This window comes from Rhinoraja longicauda, chromosome 32, assembly GCF_053455715.1.
Source record: "Rhinoraja longicauda isolate Sanriku21f chromosome 32, sRhiLon1.1, whole genome shotgun sequence".
In the NCBI taxonomy this organism is placed as follows: Eukaryota; Metazoa; Chordata; class Chondrichthyes; order Rajiformes; family Arhynchobatidae; genus Rhinoraja; species Rhinoraja longicauda.
Window position 1 is genome coordinate 11,883,982 of NC_135984.1, and position 17,151 is coordinate 11,901,132.

At 40.7% G+C, this 17,151-nt stretch overlaps 1 protein-coding gene across 1 annotated transcript in view; it reads left to right on the forward strand.

Annotated features, from left to right (window-relative positions):
• The window catches only part of cep164 (centrosomal protein 164), a 161,332-nt gene extending 146,198 nt beyond the window's left edge, over positions 1-15,134 (forward strand). Inside the window, exons 27-31 of the mRNA XM_078426641.1 lie at positions 2,344-2,458; positions 3,896-4,249; positions 6,296-6,362; positions 9,806-9,928; positions 12,341-15,134. Of these exons, the coding sequence (XP_078282767.1) occupies positions 2,344-2,458; positions 3,896-4,249; positions 6,296-6,362; positions 9,806-9,928; positions 12,341-12,437 (756 nt within the window). The 3' untranslated portion in view covers positions 12,438-15,134. The remainder of the gene's footprint in view (positions 1-2,343; positions 2,459-3,895; positions 4,250-6,295; positions 6,363-9,805; positions 9,929-12,340) is intronic.
• Positions 15,135-17,151: the final 2,017 nt, after the last annotated feature.

Below are 17,151 nucleotides of genomic sequence, written 5' to 3' on the forward strand. Positions count from 1 at the left end.
GCTGGCTAACAGGAAACTAAAAGTGAAGGCACATATGGGTCTTTTTCTGATTGGAAATATTTACAAGTGTTGTGCATAGTGATTTGTGCTTGGGTTCATAAGTTATTGGAGCACAATTAGGCCATTCGACCCATCAAGTCTACTCTTCAATTCAATCATGGCTAATCTATCTTTCCCTCTAAACCCCATTCTCTTACCTACTCCCCATGACTTTTGACACCCTTATTAATCAAGAACCTGTCAATTTCCACTTTAATAATACCCAGTCTTGACCTTGACAGCCGTCTGACAATGAATTCCATAGATTCACCACCGTTAAACTAAATAAATTCCTCCTCCTCTCCTTTCTCCAGGTACATCGTTTTATTCTGAGACTGTGCCTTCTGGTCCTAGAATCTCCCATTAGTAGAAACATCCTCTCCGGATCCATGCTATCCAGGCCTTTCACAATTCAGTAAGTTTCAATGAGAATTTCCCCCTCATCTTTCTAAATTCCAGCAAATACAGGTTCATTGGTGTCAAATACACATCAAATGTTAACCCAATCATCCCTGGGATCATTCCTAGAAACATATCAGAACCCTCTCCAATGCCAGGTATCCCTCCTCAGATATGGGGCCCAAAACTGCTCACAATACTCCAAATGCAGTCTGACCAGTGCCTTATACCCCAACATTACATCCCTGCTATTATATTCTAGTCCTCTTGAAATGAATGCTTACATTGCATTTGCCTTCCATTCTGCCGATTTAACCTGCAAATGAACCTATTGGGAATCCTGCACCAGCACTCCCAAGTCCTGTTGCACCTCCGATTTCTGAATCCTCTCCACATTTAGAAAATAGTCTACGTTTTTATTCCCACTACCAAATTGCTTGACTGCACACTTTACTATGCTATATTCCATCTGCCACTTCTTTGCCCAATCTCCCAACCTGTCCAAGTCATTCTACAGACTCCCTGCTTCTTCTACACAACCTGCCCCTTCACCTAAATGAATATCATCCGCAAACCTAGCCACAAAGCCATCAATTCCATCATCCAATTCATTAGTATACAACGTGAAATGTAGCAGTCCCATCGCCAACCCCTGTGACCATTAGTCACCGGCAGCCAAACAGAACATTTCCATTCTTTGCCTTCTGACTCTCAGTCAATTTTCTATCCATGCTAAACAGGTCAAGCATGATCTGTGGGAAAGAAGTAGTTAATATTTCAGGTTGAAGGCCACTCATCAGATCTGATGAACACCCTTCATAAGAAAAAAGAAAACAAGTGAGTTAGCCTCGGAGATAGAGAAAGTGGGGAGAGCAATGGGTAGAACAAAGAGTATCTGCAGTAGGGGGAAACAGTATTGTCGTTAAATGTGCAGTTGAGCAATGTGCACAAATGTTGTGAGATCGGGGAATATCCCCAGCAGACCAGAATAAACAAACAAAATAAGAATGGAAGAGAAGAACGGCAAGCAAAATGGCCAGTCTCATTGCAAACAGAAAGGGCGAGCAAGTTACCTGAAGCTGGAGAATTCAACATCAGTTTTTGAATTCGCTTCTTTGATTCACGTGCGGGCCACGGCTGTGGTGAGATCGTGAATCAAAGAAGTGAATTTATCCACTCAGTGCTTCAAGCTGAACATGGTTACTGGTGCATTAGTGTCCTTGGCACTCATGCTGGGTCCTGCCAATGTTGAGAATGGGAATATTTTTAGAGCCACGTTGTCTCGTTAGCTGTGTAAATTAATGTGCACTCCATTCATGACTAGATGTGATGGAACCGCTGAGCTTCAATCTGATCTGTTGATGATTGGACTGCGTAACTCTGCATGCTGCTGCTGTTGTTTAGTGTGCTTGTTGTCCTGTGTTGCAGCTTCACTGGTGTGGCACCTTGTTTTGAGTGATGTCTGGTGCTGCTCTCAGTATGTCCGGCTGCACTCCTCATTGAACCTGGCTTGATAGTAATGATTAGAGTGACAGATATGCTAGACAATGAGATTATAGATTGTGTTTGTGTCCATTGTTGATATTGATGATAATTCACGCTACCTCGTGGCAGCCTGGGGTTTTGAGCTGCCAGATCCATTGTCAATCCTTTTGGTATTATTGACATATAGCAAAATGGAGAATGTCCTCCTTGTGACGACAGGACTTTGGTCACACTCTCTACCCTTGTTATCATGGATCTTTCCATTTGTCAGAGAAGTTGTCCCTTCTCTGACCGAGGGATAGCATACATCAGCTGCTGTCCTGGATAAGGTCAGCTAACTCAACGCACCAGACAAACTATATTTTTGTATACCATCCTGCAGTGGATTCAGGAGAGAATTTGACCGTTCTACATTGTTAGCTTTCAGATGAAGACTCGGCAAAAGTCACAGAGGGCAAGAAAGCTGTCACCTTTGACCTTACAGACTCCGATGATGTCAGCAGCATGGTCAGCATTGACCTTCCTCAGCAGAAAAGTGAGCATCTTGCCAGGTCTACATTAAATAATATTTCATCTGCTATTTAAAACAAAATGCTGGAAATACTCAACTAGCAGAGAGCAATAATGACGAGAGAAATAGAGGTAGCGTTTTAGCTCAAGGGCCTGTCTGATGAAAGATCAACAAGTTAAAGCTTTTATCTTCACAAATCCCAGCCTAGTCTGAGTATTTACAACATTTCTGTTCTTGCTTTAGATTTCCAGCATCAGCATTGTTTTGCTTTTGACTTTGGTTTCTCTCAGCTAATTCTAATTTGTGGTTCTCTTGCGTCTCCTTACATGCTTTGTGTATATCTGTGTGCATGATCACTTTTTCATAACTCGTTTACCTTATCATTTTTCTTTTATTGACCTTCTACCTTTCCCCAACCATGAATAATGACCTGTTTTGCTGCAGGACCATGTATCCAGCCTGAGAGTTGACTTAAAGTAATTGTTGTTGGTTAATATGTGGGGCCAAGGTTACACGTAAAACAAACCTGTTTGGTTGATCAGGCAGGATAGGAAGCTCCCTGATGGCTTTGAATTTAATTCACACTGCTCTGAGAAACAGACAAGCAGTGAATTCCAATTCCACTTTTTTTTTAAAAAGGGTTCTCTTTTCCTCCCACTGGGTTTTTGTACTTGTATTATTTTTTGTGATTCCTACATTCTTATTTCAGTTAAAATGTAACAAACAATCTATTGGACAGAGCAATTACTGAATCAAATATTTATAAACCGACCAGAATTGAGCGCATGAAAACCAAAATTTATGTGGCGTTGTGATATATCAAAGGATTGGGTTTGAAACACGGGCTGTACACGTGTCATCGAGCTGTCCAACAAGGAAAAAGGCTCTTCGGCCCACCTTGTGCATGCCGACCAGGTTGGCATAATGAATTAGGCCTATTTGCATGCATTTACCCATTAGCCCTCTAAACCCTTCCTTTCCATAAATCTGCCTTTTAAAAGTCATTGTTCTCACGCTGTGAGCTCCTTGCGTCCCTGCGCCAGTAAATGCCATCAGTACATGTCGATTGGGATTAGTGGTAGCCTGTAACAGTTGGCTTGCAAGAGGGAGAACTATATTAGATGAGATATGATATTGGATGAACATTTTATTGGCAAGCTCTCCAAGAATAGCTCATACTGTTAAAAGGCCAGTTCACCATAGGTATTATGTTAATAGCACTACTTACTGAGTTTTTATGTTGATATTGCCGCAACTATTTGCATCTGGTTACAGTGATGTCAAGTTTCAAAGTAGCTGCTTTAAAGGAAAGCAGCATATACCCCTTTATCTATGATGATTATACCTTCAATCCAATTGTGCTTTGGATAAAGACAAAACTATTAAGAGCTATAGTACATATGTATCTGTATGTGTGCCATGTAAGTTTGTCTCACTTTTTGGTCTGACCTCTTTATACAGCAGAGTTGATGTCAGAGTGGCCCTTTGCTCAGCATGCCAACATGCAGTACCTCAGCGAGTCCATTCAGAAAATTACGTACGACCTGAACAGTGTACTTTCTGTTCTCGGATCAATGGGAATGCAGCAATCGCCGGTTTTCTCCACAGCACAGGCTTTTACCGTCCCAGCTGCTGGTTGCAGTGTGCCTTTGTCGATGTATGCTTCCCAGCCGAGTGGCTCATTGTTTGCTCCCAACACTGCTCCCTTGCCCTCGCAATGGACCTGGAACAGAGGCACAAATGCCCCATTCCACCATCCCGCTGCTCAATCTCTGGACGATGCGTTAAGTGAGAGGTGGCGCAAGTACTTCCCAGGTCAGATGTTCTCCTTTTTTTATTATTCAAGTTATGTTCTTGTTTGAGGTTGCGTGGGTCTGAACTGTTTTTTAGGTGAGACATCTTGACTGATATCTCGGGCCTGCACTCTCACATTCCCACATGGACATAAAAGGTTCCTACAGCACTATTTTGAAGAACCAAAGGAAGTAACCCCCCCCCCCCTTACCTATCACAACAGATCACTTCCCAGGCTAGGAACCACCCCGACTGCTTTTCGAGCTTTCTCCGCCCAACTGCAATCACTCTGAAGAAAGGTCCCAACCTGTAACGTTGCCTATCCTTTTCTCCGGAGATGTGGCCTGATCTGCTGAGTTACTCCACAACATTGCCTTCCTCGCAAGATTCCAGCATCTGCAGTGCATTCTGTCCCGAGGAAGTAACCATTAATTAACTGGCAAGATTTATCCCTCGATCAATGTCTCTGGAGTGGATTTGATGGTCATTATGTGCTGTTTGAGGGCACTTTCTATGTTCATGTTTTTTGGCAGCTACCTTCAAAAGTACTACCCTGGCTATAAAGTGCTTTGGTGTTCAGAGAGATGAAATATGTTATTTAAATGTGGGTCATTTTTTGCGTTACCGACAAGTGTTTCCCATGTTGAGTGGGGAAAAATGTACTGGTAATGATGGAAATGCACCTGTTCTTTTATTACTTTATTTGGAAAAGGTTTGTTTCCCCAGTTTCCAGATCCATTTTGGAAACTTTAGTTCAAACCAACATAATCCATATTTTTTAATCTATCTTGTATCACAATCATTATTATAATGCAATGTTGAATTTATATGTGCTTAAGTTTGATTTTGTCGGTGCAAATTAAACAATCCAAGAATCTTACTAACCTCCGTGATATTGAACGCTTGCAAGGCAAGTGCAACAAAGTGACTTAAAAGGCTGATGAGACACAAGGAATTGCAGATACTGGAATCTTGAGCAAAACACAAAGCATTGGAGGAACTCGGAGGGTCAGGCAGCATCTGTCGACGAAATGGACAGACAATGTTTTGGGTTGGGACTCTTCTAATCAATCTGAAGAAGAGTCCCAGCCCGAAAAATAATTTGTCCATTCTCTCCACAGGTGCTGCCCGACCGACGCGCTGAGTTCCTCCAGCACTTTGTGTCCTGATTTAAAAGGCTTCCTTTTTAAAAGGCTTTACTTTATTAATAGGTGCTCTCTACACGAGGGCTGGGGCTGAGAGGAACAAAATAAACTATAACCTGTCTCTATTTTTTAAGAGGTTTTAAGATTCATTTTGACAAAGTAGTGAAAGAATCCATTCACTAAAGGGTGAATCACGAATTCAGAACATGAACTAAATGTCATCAATGGAAGAATGAAGGTGGTTTTTCCCCCCGGAATAACATAAAGCAATATTGTAATATTAAGTACTGCAGAGGTTATTGAAGCAAAAACCTCTGGTTACATTTTTTAATTCTCACGCTAGAGCCTCTTCTTAGCCCAGGACATGCAAAATCAATGCAACGCCAAGGTTTTCCTTCCATTGACATTAATAGGGCAATAAAAGCTGTCAAAATTGAATCACCACTTCATGATTTACCTGCCTTCTCAATGAAAGTATGTATCTCTGACAGTGACACGGTCGGTGCAAAGCTACTTAATTACCAATTGGAAATACAAGGGCAATCGCATAATGGCAGCTCATCTGCCATCCCTTTGAACTGGACATGATGTGTAAAAGAAAGAATCAATTGAGGAATGAGTGGAAAAAGTAATCATGACCAGAAATTCAGCCGAAACAATGGTGCTAAAATCACAATCGTGCTGTGTCCGTTCTGCCTCCAAACCATTCCACTGACTTCAGCTGAAAGAATTTCAGAGAGTGGACTGTGTTGCTGTCTATTTAATATCATAAACTGTGGGTGAATTTATAAACAACACTAACTTTGGTGAAAAAAAATGTTCATGAGAATTAATTAAACCAGGGTTTCATTTAGTTAATGAATTGGAAAATCAACTTGAATTCATGTGTTTATTGCATTTTTTTAATATTCTCTTGTGACAGGAGGAAGACCAACCCTCAGTGGAAAACCAACACCTACTGAGAGCGGGTTGGGATATGTTTCTGCAAGGTACATCTGTTATGTTGGGAGATTGTTTTGCCAAAGTAGTTATCACATAATCACATCATTGCGATGATTTTCTTTTGCCTTTGTATGTCAGTTCAATCGTGTAGAATTTTACTATGGGAATCGTGTCGGACTAGATTCATTCTCCAGGTTTGGTAGAAAGAACACTGTTAGAGTCATAGAGTGATACAGTGTAGAAACAGGCCATTCGGCCCAACTTGCCCACACCAGCCAACAATGTCTCAGCGACACTAGTCCCACTTGCCTGCGCTTGGTCCATATCCCTCCAAACCTGTCCTATCCATGTACATGTCTAACCTTCTTAAACAATGGGATAGTCCTAGCCTCAACAACCTCCTCTGGCAGCTTGTTCCATACACCCACCACCCTTTGTGTGAAAAAGTTACCCCTTGAATTCCTATTAAATCTTTTCCCCTTTACCTTGAACCTATGTCCTCCGGTCCTAGATCCCCCTACTCTGAGCAAGAGACTCTGTGCATCTACCTGATCTATTCCTCTCATGATTTTGTACACCTCTATAAGATCACCCCTCATCCTCCTGCGCTCCAAGGAATAGAGACCCATCCTACTCAACCTTGCCCTATCGCTCACACCCTCTAGTCCTGGCAACATCCTCGTAAATCTTTTCTGAATCCTTTCAAGTTTAACAATACCTTTCCTATAACATTGGTGCCCAGATCTGAACACAATATTCTAAATGTGGTCTCACCAACATCTTACATGACCTCCCAACTAGTATACTCAATACTCTGACTGATGAAGGCCAATGTGCCAAAAGCCTTTTTGACCACCTTATCTACCTGTGACTCGATCTTCAAGGAACCATGCATCTGTACTCCTAGATCCCTCTGCTCTACAACACTCCCCAGAGACCTACCATTTACTGTGTAGATCCTGCCCTTGTTCGACGTCCCAAAATGCAACACCTCACACTTCTCTGTATTAAATTCCATCAACCATTCCTCAGCCCACCTGGCCAATCGATCCAGATCCTGCTGCAATCTTTCACAACCATCTGCACTTTCTTCAAAACACTCACACTTGTATCATCAGCAAACTTGCTAATCTTGCCCTCATACAGTTGAGGTAGAGAAAAGCAACCAATGACAAGAAGATAGCGCAAAGTGCAGGAATAACTCAGCGGGTCTGGCAGCATCTCTGGAGAAAAGAGATGGGTGACATTTCTGAAGAAGGGTCCCAACCTGAAACATCACCCATCCTTTTTCTCAAGAGATGCTGCCTGACCCGCTGAGTTTCTCCAGCACTTGGCTATCTTAATTCTCCAGGTTTTTCCTTTTTCATCCAAGAACCTCTGGACTTCTCCAGATGTTGTGTCTATGATGCTATATCTATCTTCATCCATTAAGCTGAAGTATTCTACTAAACTAACATCAAATTTGTCAATGGACCAGAGCTCACAGAATTCTGGCAAATAGATTAAACTGCTGGAGAATCCCAGCGTTTTTAAATCATGGTTCATTACCAAACTATTAGACTTTAATGTCCTTTTGTTAGTGGTCATAGTGGGATATTTCCCCATCAAAATTAGAAATAAATCTTTTAAACAAAACTAATTCTACATGGAGTAATCTTTAACATTAAATTTGCATTAGAATCTCCTTGTGTGGATGCACATCAATTCGGCGGCACAGTGGCGCAGCGATAGACACCTGGGTTCAATCCCGGGTGCCATCTGTGTGGAGTTTGTCATTTCTCCCTGTGACCACGTGGGTTTTCTCCAGGTGCTCCAGTTTCCTCCCACATTCCAAATACGTGTAGGTTCATTGGTTTCAGTAGATTGCCCCGAGTGTGTAGGGCACAAATGTGGAATAACATAGAACTAGTGCATGGGTGATCAATGTGGTCTCGGTGGGTTGAAGGGCCTGTTTTCACACTGTATCAAAACTAATAGGCTATTAGAAAGGTCGTTGCCTTTTGAACCCAAGCCAGATAAACTTCTCCCATATCAACGTATACACGTGTTCATCCAGGTAGCAGATGAGGTCATGTCATGTGAAACCTCCATTCGAATATTGTCAAGTTTGTTCAACACCTGAGCAATCTGCCAATTTCCTCTCCTCCTTGTCACTTGGTCAAAGTGGACAGACGTCTCTTGTGCTTATTCCTGTGAAGAATCAAATTTGCATAATGGCTACGTTCTCTATTATACAATAAGCTTAATTCTCAGTAAAAAAAACATTGGAATATCTCCTGTTGTCTGGCTGCCAGTGAAGCAAATATTGCAGCATCCTTGTTCTCAGACAGCCCAGGTGATATGCAAACAGAAATTTGCCAGTAACATTACACTATGCAAACATGCAGATTTAATTAATGTTCCACTTGCAAAATATCAGCTGAGCTGCACAAAAAGAAATCTGAGATTGTTTTGTTTTTCAAGAGTGAAGTTTATTTTCAAAGTTTTGTTTCCTTTGGATGATAATTTTCCAAGGATGTTGCCAATAGAAACATGGTGAGAAGGAGTAGCTGAAGGAAATAAGGTTTTTGTACATCTCAGGATCTGCACACACTCTTCAGTTTGTTGACTGCTGTTCAAAATTTTCAGGCACTAAAACAACTAACCATGGAAGAAATATATAGGATATTGATGCTGTATTTCAGCGTTATATTATCTATTAAGATCTTGAGTGCACTATCTGAATTGGCCAGTGTATATTTATCTTTGCAGTAATCCATATTTCAAATTTCATTTCAAGTCTGTAGATTAATGTTCACTGCATTTCTTAACAGTTTTATGTGTATGTCTATCGGTACATGCAGGTATAAATATCATGCACATACAATAGGGGTTTGGGCATACAGATTCACTATCAGCTTCAGTGCACAATAGATTAGAGTCAGAGAGTGACACAGTGTGAAAACAGGCCCTTCGGCCCAACTTACCCACACCGGCCATCAATGTCCTAGCTACACTAGTCCCACTTGCCTGCGCATGGTCCATATCCCTCAAAACCTGTCCTATCCAAGTACCTGTCTAACTGTTTCTTAAATGATGGGATAATCCCAGCCTCAACTACCTCTCGCAGCTTGTTCCATATTCCCACCACCCTTTGTGTGAAAAAGTTACACCTCTGATTCCTATTAAATCTTTTCCCCTTTGCTTTGAACCTATGTCCTCGATTCCCCTACTCTGGGCAAGAGACTCTGTGCATCTACTCGATCTATTCCTCTCATGATTTTGTACACCTCCATAAGATCCCCCCTCATCCTCCTGCGCTCCATGGAATAGAGACCCAGCCTACTCAACCTCTCCCTATAGCTCACACCCTCACACCTAGATTGTTTGATAGATTTTTGGTTGCTGACTGCATGTTGAGCTATACCTCTGCAACCTACATTTTATTCTTTGTATTGATTTTAAATTACCGTTTTGTTGACATTGATTTAATGAATGTTATTTCTCTCAGTGACCAGGTGAAGTTGTTCCATCAGTCCCACTCTAAAATGTCACAAAAGAATGGTCTTTCTATTCAAGAAGTAATTGCAGCTAATAAAAAGTGGTTGGAAACATTCAGAAAAGACCCAAAAATGTATCCTTCAAACGATCCAGTAATTATATTTAAACACTGTTAAAGATGCCTCCTGATGATTTTTATTTATCACATAAATCATTGATAGCTACAGCATGGAAATAGGCCCTTCAGCCCACCGAGTCCACACTGACCATCAATTTCTCGTTTGCACAAATGTTACATTATCCTGCTCTCTCGTCCGCCCAATCACACACTTGGGACAATTGACAGTAGCCAATCGTCCCTCAAAACCTCACATCTTTGGGATTTTTTCGAAATCATTTGAAAGGTGACGGAGGTGGTTCTTAAATCAAAAATAACTAATGTTAAATACAAACCTTGTCTTCAGAACAGATCAGTAAAGGAAAAGGAAAACTAAACAAAGTTGTTTTTGTCTGGTTATGATTAAGCAAAAGTGGGTTCTACCATCATGAAATGGATCTTGTCATGAAGTATTTCTGTTGTAGACGGACTGCAGCAGGTGTAGTTTCAGAAGAGAAGAAGCCAGTATTTGTTACTGAGTTCATCCATGGATCATAGAAATGTAAGATGTCAAAGATTATCCTCAGAAGACTGAGGGTTTGATAACTGAGATGGAATTGCAGAGTATAGCATTTAAAAAAATATTTATATTCTAAACAATGCGGAATTGCGCATTCCAGAGCCAAGGTACAATATAGACTGCCTCGTGAGATGAATCTTTTACTTGTGTAGTTACTTTTTGCTTGTTGTTATCCTTGGCTTTATTTGAACTTGCTCAGATTTGTCCAAATAGGCAGTCTACTCATAATAGCTGGCTAATTTGATTAATTGGGAACAACTGGTAAAGTCTCACAACACCAGAGACCCGGGTTCGAACCTGTCTATGTGGAGTTTGCATGTTCGCCCTCTGACTGTCTGGGTTTCCTCCGGGTGCTCTAGTTTCCTCGCACATCCCAAAGATATGTGGCTGTTTAGTTTAATTGGCCTCTGTAATTTGCCGCTCGTGTGTAAGTAGTGGATGCAAAAGTGGGGTAACATTGAAATGGTATGAACAGGTGATCGATGGTCGGTGTGGACTCTATGCCTTAGGGCCGGTTTCTATGTTGTATCTTTCAATTGGAAGACAATTTTGATTTGGTAAAGTTCAAGGGGAATTGTGAATTAATCGTGTTGAGGAGGGAAACAAAAAAGAAATGCTTTCCAACAGAGCAAAATTAAGATGATATCTTGATGTGGGGGTACAAAATTAAGAAGCCCGGCCCAGAGCACATTACAATCCTCAACTCAAGAAGTACCAAAGGGATAGACAAGGTAATTTTTAAGTTAAATATTTTTGGGATAGACATTATCATAATGATATGAATCTCTTTGAAATATCCCTGAGTCAAGAACCAACAGGAGTCAATTGACCGAGGAGATCTGTCCCTTGAGGACTATAAATGTGGCATTCTACGTCACCAGTGCAAATTCATTAATAAACTTGTGAAATTTCTCCTCTCGTATCCGGTAGAAAACAAATGAGTCATTCTACAAAACAAAAAGGAAACATGTTTTTAGCATCCCCAGACACCGTTTTATGATCATGCCTTTTCGAGACTCTGTATAACTGCCCTCAGTATAACTGCCACAGTAATTTCTCACATCTAGTGACCTTCCTGATTCAGGTGGCACATGTTTTTAATGGTGCAGATCTGTCACTGTGCTGCCTTCCAAAATAATATTTAGCCTGTTTTTGTTTGTATTGAACCAGACGAGTTACATCATCGGTAGACTGGGCTCAGAGGAGACAAGAAGTAGTTGAATTAACACTGAGAAAGAAGCAGCCCAAGACTCTTCAATTATATAGTAATTATCAGCTGGGTTCCTTCACATTGCTTACCTCAGTCCTTTCATTGTTTTTGTCATGACTTCGGTAACCTTAATAAAAGATGGTAAGGGGATTTGAAAGTGTTTTAAGCTTTAATTACCCCATTATTAATAATAGTCTCATTAATGATGAATAAAAAAATTCTAAATTCCAATTACAATGTCTCTAGTTTGGACTCCAATGTACATAGTTATTATATGTGGTACAAGTGGTAAATATCGTGCATTCAGAACAAAATGTAAAGTGCTGGAGGAACTCAGTGGGTCAGGCAGCATTCGTGGAAAGGAATGAACAGGCAAAATTTTGGGTCAGGCCCCATCTTCAGACTGAACGCAAGGAACTGAGGTTCTTGGGCGACACAAGATGCCACAGTACAATCAGAAGGTATTTTGAGTCGGTTTTGGTAAAAATGTTTTTAATGCAGAACCTCATCGTGCCTCAGGAATATCTTTAAGACCATGATGGATTGTGGCATTTAGTGACCATTACTGGTTTATAGATTGACATTCCTGTAATTTTGTGCACAGCAAGATGTTTTCAAATGTGAAAACTTGTTAAATTTCCTTTACATACGTCGTCAGGTCTCTGGTGGCAGCAGCAAACTCCTCCCCCTTGATGGAAGGTCTCATCCAGCTTGGACTGGATGAAAACAACCAAATCCGAGTCTACCAACTCTGAAACGTTTGGGAGTAATTGTAGCTTCACTGATATTTAGATGGGTGCAGTGAAAATGTGTCGCGCTGTGCAAACCAGCCTTAGGCTTCTGAAAAGTGCTATTTGACAAACTATAATAGTAATTAACTTGAATCTGTTATAGTTAGCAATAAAATATTTTCTATCCAATATTTTTCTATGTAATCCAGCTGATTATTTTTTAGCATGTATTGTGCAATATACCAAAAACTCTGGTGTAGTTCACCATGCTGTCAGCCAAAGCTATAACTAAGTGTGCATAAAATGCTTTATTTATTTTCAAATTCAATGGCTTGTGTGTGTGTGTTTTTTTTGTTGTGTATTTAATGATGCAGGCTAAGATTGCTCTGAAAAACAAACCTGATTGTGAACAGCGAAACCAGAGTATCGATCTGTGGCAAATGATGTCTGTAAATCCAATCAGTGGGTCGTGTTGGTGAGGTCTACAATTCCTCCAGGATTAAGCATAACGCTTTTACTAATTCCCCTGGTGCTTCATTGTCAATTGATATTATGTCAGGTTGTTGTACATGTTTTGTATATTTTCCCAACACCATGCTTGAAGTCGCGCTCTCTCTCCCTTTGTGAAGCAAGTTTAAGAGCTTTACATCTAACACATGCTATTTTTAATTAGTTTTTAGATTAGACAATTATGTACTCCAAGCATTTCCTTTTGCAGAATCATGTTTGCTACAAATCTAATCCTTTTAGAATTTTGCAGATAGTTAATGAGTGTGGTGAAAATAAAATCATGATTAAAATTATCAGCATAATAAAATCATGATGCTGCCATTTAAAGAGAGTGAGGTAACATTGCCATCCTCTTTGCATGTATAGGCTCTCTAACCTTTAGTGTTTATGTTGTTTGCTTCCATAGGTTTTGCTGGTAACTTTCTCATTCTGCAAGAAATCTTTGTCAGCCATCTTGTCTTCGTCCAGATAATTTTGTGGCCTTGCTGCTGGAGAGCTGGTCAGACTGAACAATTTGCATGAATCAATTATCTCAAACCCTTTCCTAATTATGATATCTTGCAGCGGGTTATTTTGAGGTCTTTCATCAAGGTCTCATTTAGTTAATCTTCCTTCAAAGCTTAGTTCAACTGCTTTTTATCTTTACACATTTTCAACATCACCAAAACTCTCTCTGCTTAGGTGTTCAGACTACAAAAATAAATTACAGATAAGATCAGAATAATACATCGTATAGTAAAACACTTCTGATTTTACTGTGGTCTCCATTAGTCAGTGGCTTTTTAATTATGGCCTCCCACCGCACTGACTTTCTCTTGCATTTATCTACAATAACCTCTTGATTGCTTTTTCTACGTCGCCAAAGTTCAATTAAGCAACCATTCTTTGTCTACTTTATTGCATTTTATCTTAGGTTTGTTGAGAGATATAGCATCAAAACAAGCCCTTCAGCCCACCGAGTCCTCATCAACCATTCACACCAGTTCCATGATATCCCACTTTCTCATCCTCTCCTAACACATTATTAGCATTTTAAAGAGTCCAGTTGACCTACAAACCCGCACGTCTTTGGGATTTGGGAGGAAACGGGAGCACCCAGAGGATCCCTGTGCGGTCACAGGGAGAATGTACAAACTCCACACAGACAGTGCCCGAGGTCAGGATCGAACCCAGGTCTCTGTCACTGTGAGGCAGCAGAATCACTGTGCCACCCCTAAACTTTATTGTTACTGACCCACCGTTTCCCGAAAGGAAGCAAACTCTGAATTTTGCTGCCTGTGACTATGCATCATGATTCCAATTTTAGAAAATTAGCAGAATTTGTTTCTTTACCATATTTATAGTATAGTATATGTGTGATGATGAAATGTTAACCCACTGTTTCTTTATTGGACAATGCTATATCGGACGGAGATATAAGGAACTACAGATACTGGAATCTTGAGCAAAACGCACCGTGCTGGAGTATCTCAACGGGTCAGGCAACATCGGGGAGAGAATGGACTGGCGACGCATTGGCGATCCTCCTGACTGAGTCTGAAGAAGAGACCTGACTTGAAACATTGTCTATTTATTCCCTCCACAGATGCTGCCTGACTCACTGGGTTACTCCAGCACTGGGTGCTTTGCCATTCAGGATTTCCTAATTTTGTTCATTGTATTTTCTCAACACCACAGTGAATTTGACAAAGATTAAAAATCTAGAAAACAATAAAATCTGAAAATGTAGACGGATAACTTTCATCATCTTGCCTTTAATGTTAAATATCTTTGAATAGACCAGTAAAATTAATCTCTGTTCCATTGCTGAAGGGTTTCACAGCAGTTGTGCAGGGAACTGAGTTTCAAGGCAGCACAGTGATGCAGCGGTAGAGTTGCCACCTCACAGAGCCAGAGACCAGGGTTCGATCCTGACTATGGGTGGTGTCTGTGCGGAGTTTGTACGTTCTCCCTGTGACAGCGTTAGATTTTCTTAGGGTTTCCTCACGCATCTCAAAGATGTGTAGGTTCGTAGGTTAATTGGGTTCTGTAAATTGCCCCCTGTGTGTAGGATACAAAAGTGGGATAACATAGAACAGGTGTTCGTGTAATCAATGGTCGGCATTGATCTGGTGTGCCGAGGATCTGTATCTAAACTAAAAAGATGAAAATCCCGATATCTGAATAGCTCGCTCCTGAGGAATGACCTATCGAAAGAACCACCAGTATAATATTTTGTCAGCTTTCAATCTTTCACCATCTCTTGTTTAAGAACACGTACTGGTACAATAAAACAAAACTTTAATTTCCTTGTCTTTTGACTCCTGAATGTTGTTCAGATGATATGCTTTGTCTATTTTAAGAGCAGTACTTTTTTTTCATAACTGCCAGTCACTCTCATGGTGATACAAGCAATGAATCAAACCCAAGTTTAATCTTCAGAGAAGAATGAGGACTCAGTCACCAGTCAGCGATAGATTCTTATTTATATTTTTGTACATTTGAATTCAGTCTTTCTATATCCATTATAGGAAGGGATGGTTTTCGTGTGTTGGTACTAACTACTACACTAAATTGGATGCACAATCACACATGCAGTTTTCATAAAGGCATTTTGGGGAATTTACAAGGGGAAATAGAGAAGAATGTGGCATTTTATTTGTCTGAGTACCAGCTCACTTACTTGTACCTTATGTCCAAAACTCTTCATGCATATATATTAGTGTAAAATCCTTAGTTTCTTGATATTATTCCACTCTGAAATATTTTTTGTCTCTTTTGTTCAGCTTTTAAATTCTTCTGTTCACCCACATTTTAACGTCACCATGTTAATCCTTTAATCTGCCTAAGAATGAGTTTTGAGTATAAAGTGAAGAATATCTGATTTATGTACTTAATTATTCACAAGAAATTGTCTGTTTATCCTTAAATCTCACCACAAATGTATATTTAAAGTGAAATACGCTTCCTCCTGTGATGTAAGGCGGTGGTACTTGTATTGCATGTGGATGGGAAAAGAGCATCACTGTGGTGTAGCAGGTAGTGCCTCACAGCTCCAGCCACGCAGGTTCGATCCCGACCTCTGGCACTGTGTGGAGTTACCACGTTCTCCTTGTAACCTCACCAATTTCTGTAATTTCCTTCCAAATCCCAAAGACATTTTGGATAGTAATATCATTGACTATAATTACCTATTGCCAGATGGGCGATCGGAGATTCTTGAGAGTTGAGTTGAATAGGTTCCAGGGAAATAAGTGGGGACTGAGATTCACGGCATTGCTGTGAAGACTGGCACAGACTCGATGGGCCGAATAGCCATTTTAAGAACATATGAGATACAAAAGACCCATTCCATGCCACCAAAAGGCTGCTTTTTTTCCGGCCCTAAGTTTATATATCACCAGATCAATTGGACCCGTTGGGCTCAAACCTCTCCTGCATTGGTGCAGCACCCTCTCCTCCTACCCCTCCCCCTCCTCTCCCCTCCCCTCCCTCCTCCCCCTCCTCTCCCCTCTCCTCCCCCTCCCTCCCCTTCCCCTGCCTCCTCCCCTCCGCCCTCCCTCTCCCCCCCTCTCCCCACTCCATCTCCCTCAACCTCCTTATCCTCTCCCCTCCCTCCCTAGGAGATAGATTTCAACTTTAAAATGTGAATAACTTTAAAAATATTACACCGATTTCAATGAAACTTCTTCCATTGGCACCAAAGTGAGGACGGTGAGTAAGGTGGGCCTAAAATTGTCGCGCTATCGTGTACCCTTTTGACTGTAGTTCAGTAACAAACAAACAAACAAAGGAAAGTTTTAATATATAGATGAGGTTTGCTTTCAACCAGTCAATGCCACTTGAAAATTTCAAGTGTTGCTGCTCCTAGACACTTCTGGGTTAATAAGAGAGGTGGATAGACCCACGGGCAGCATGCCAACAGCAGAGATGAAACCAGCCTTCAACAAATTTAGCTTGAAATCAGTCATTTTAATTACAGCCCCTTTCACATTTACCAATTAAATTGACAATGAAGTCAAGATTTGCAGCTCTGCTCGGGAAATTAATTGTATAGCACCTGCTATTCTGATTCATTTTAAGTCTTCAACTTAACTTTTAAACTATTTATGTTGTGAGAAATATTGCACCTTCCCCATTCCTGAGGGAAGTATTTAAACGCTATGTGTCTGTTTTACATCGATTGCATAGTGATATTGGATGTCTTTTGCAGAGTGAAACTTAATCTCAGATCTTCATCACCTGACAC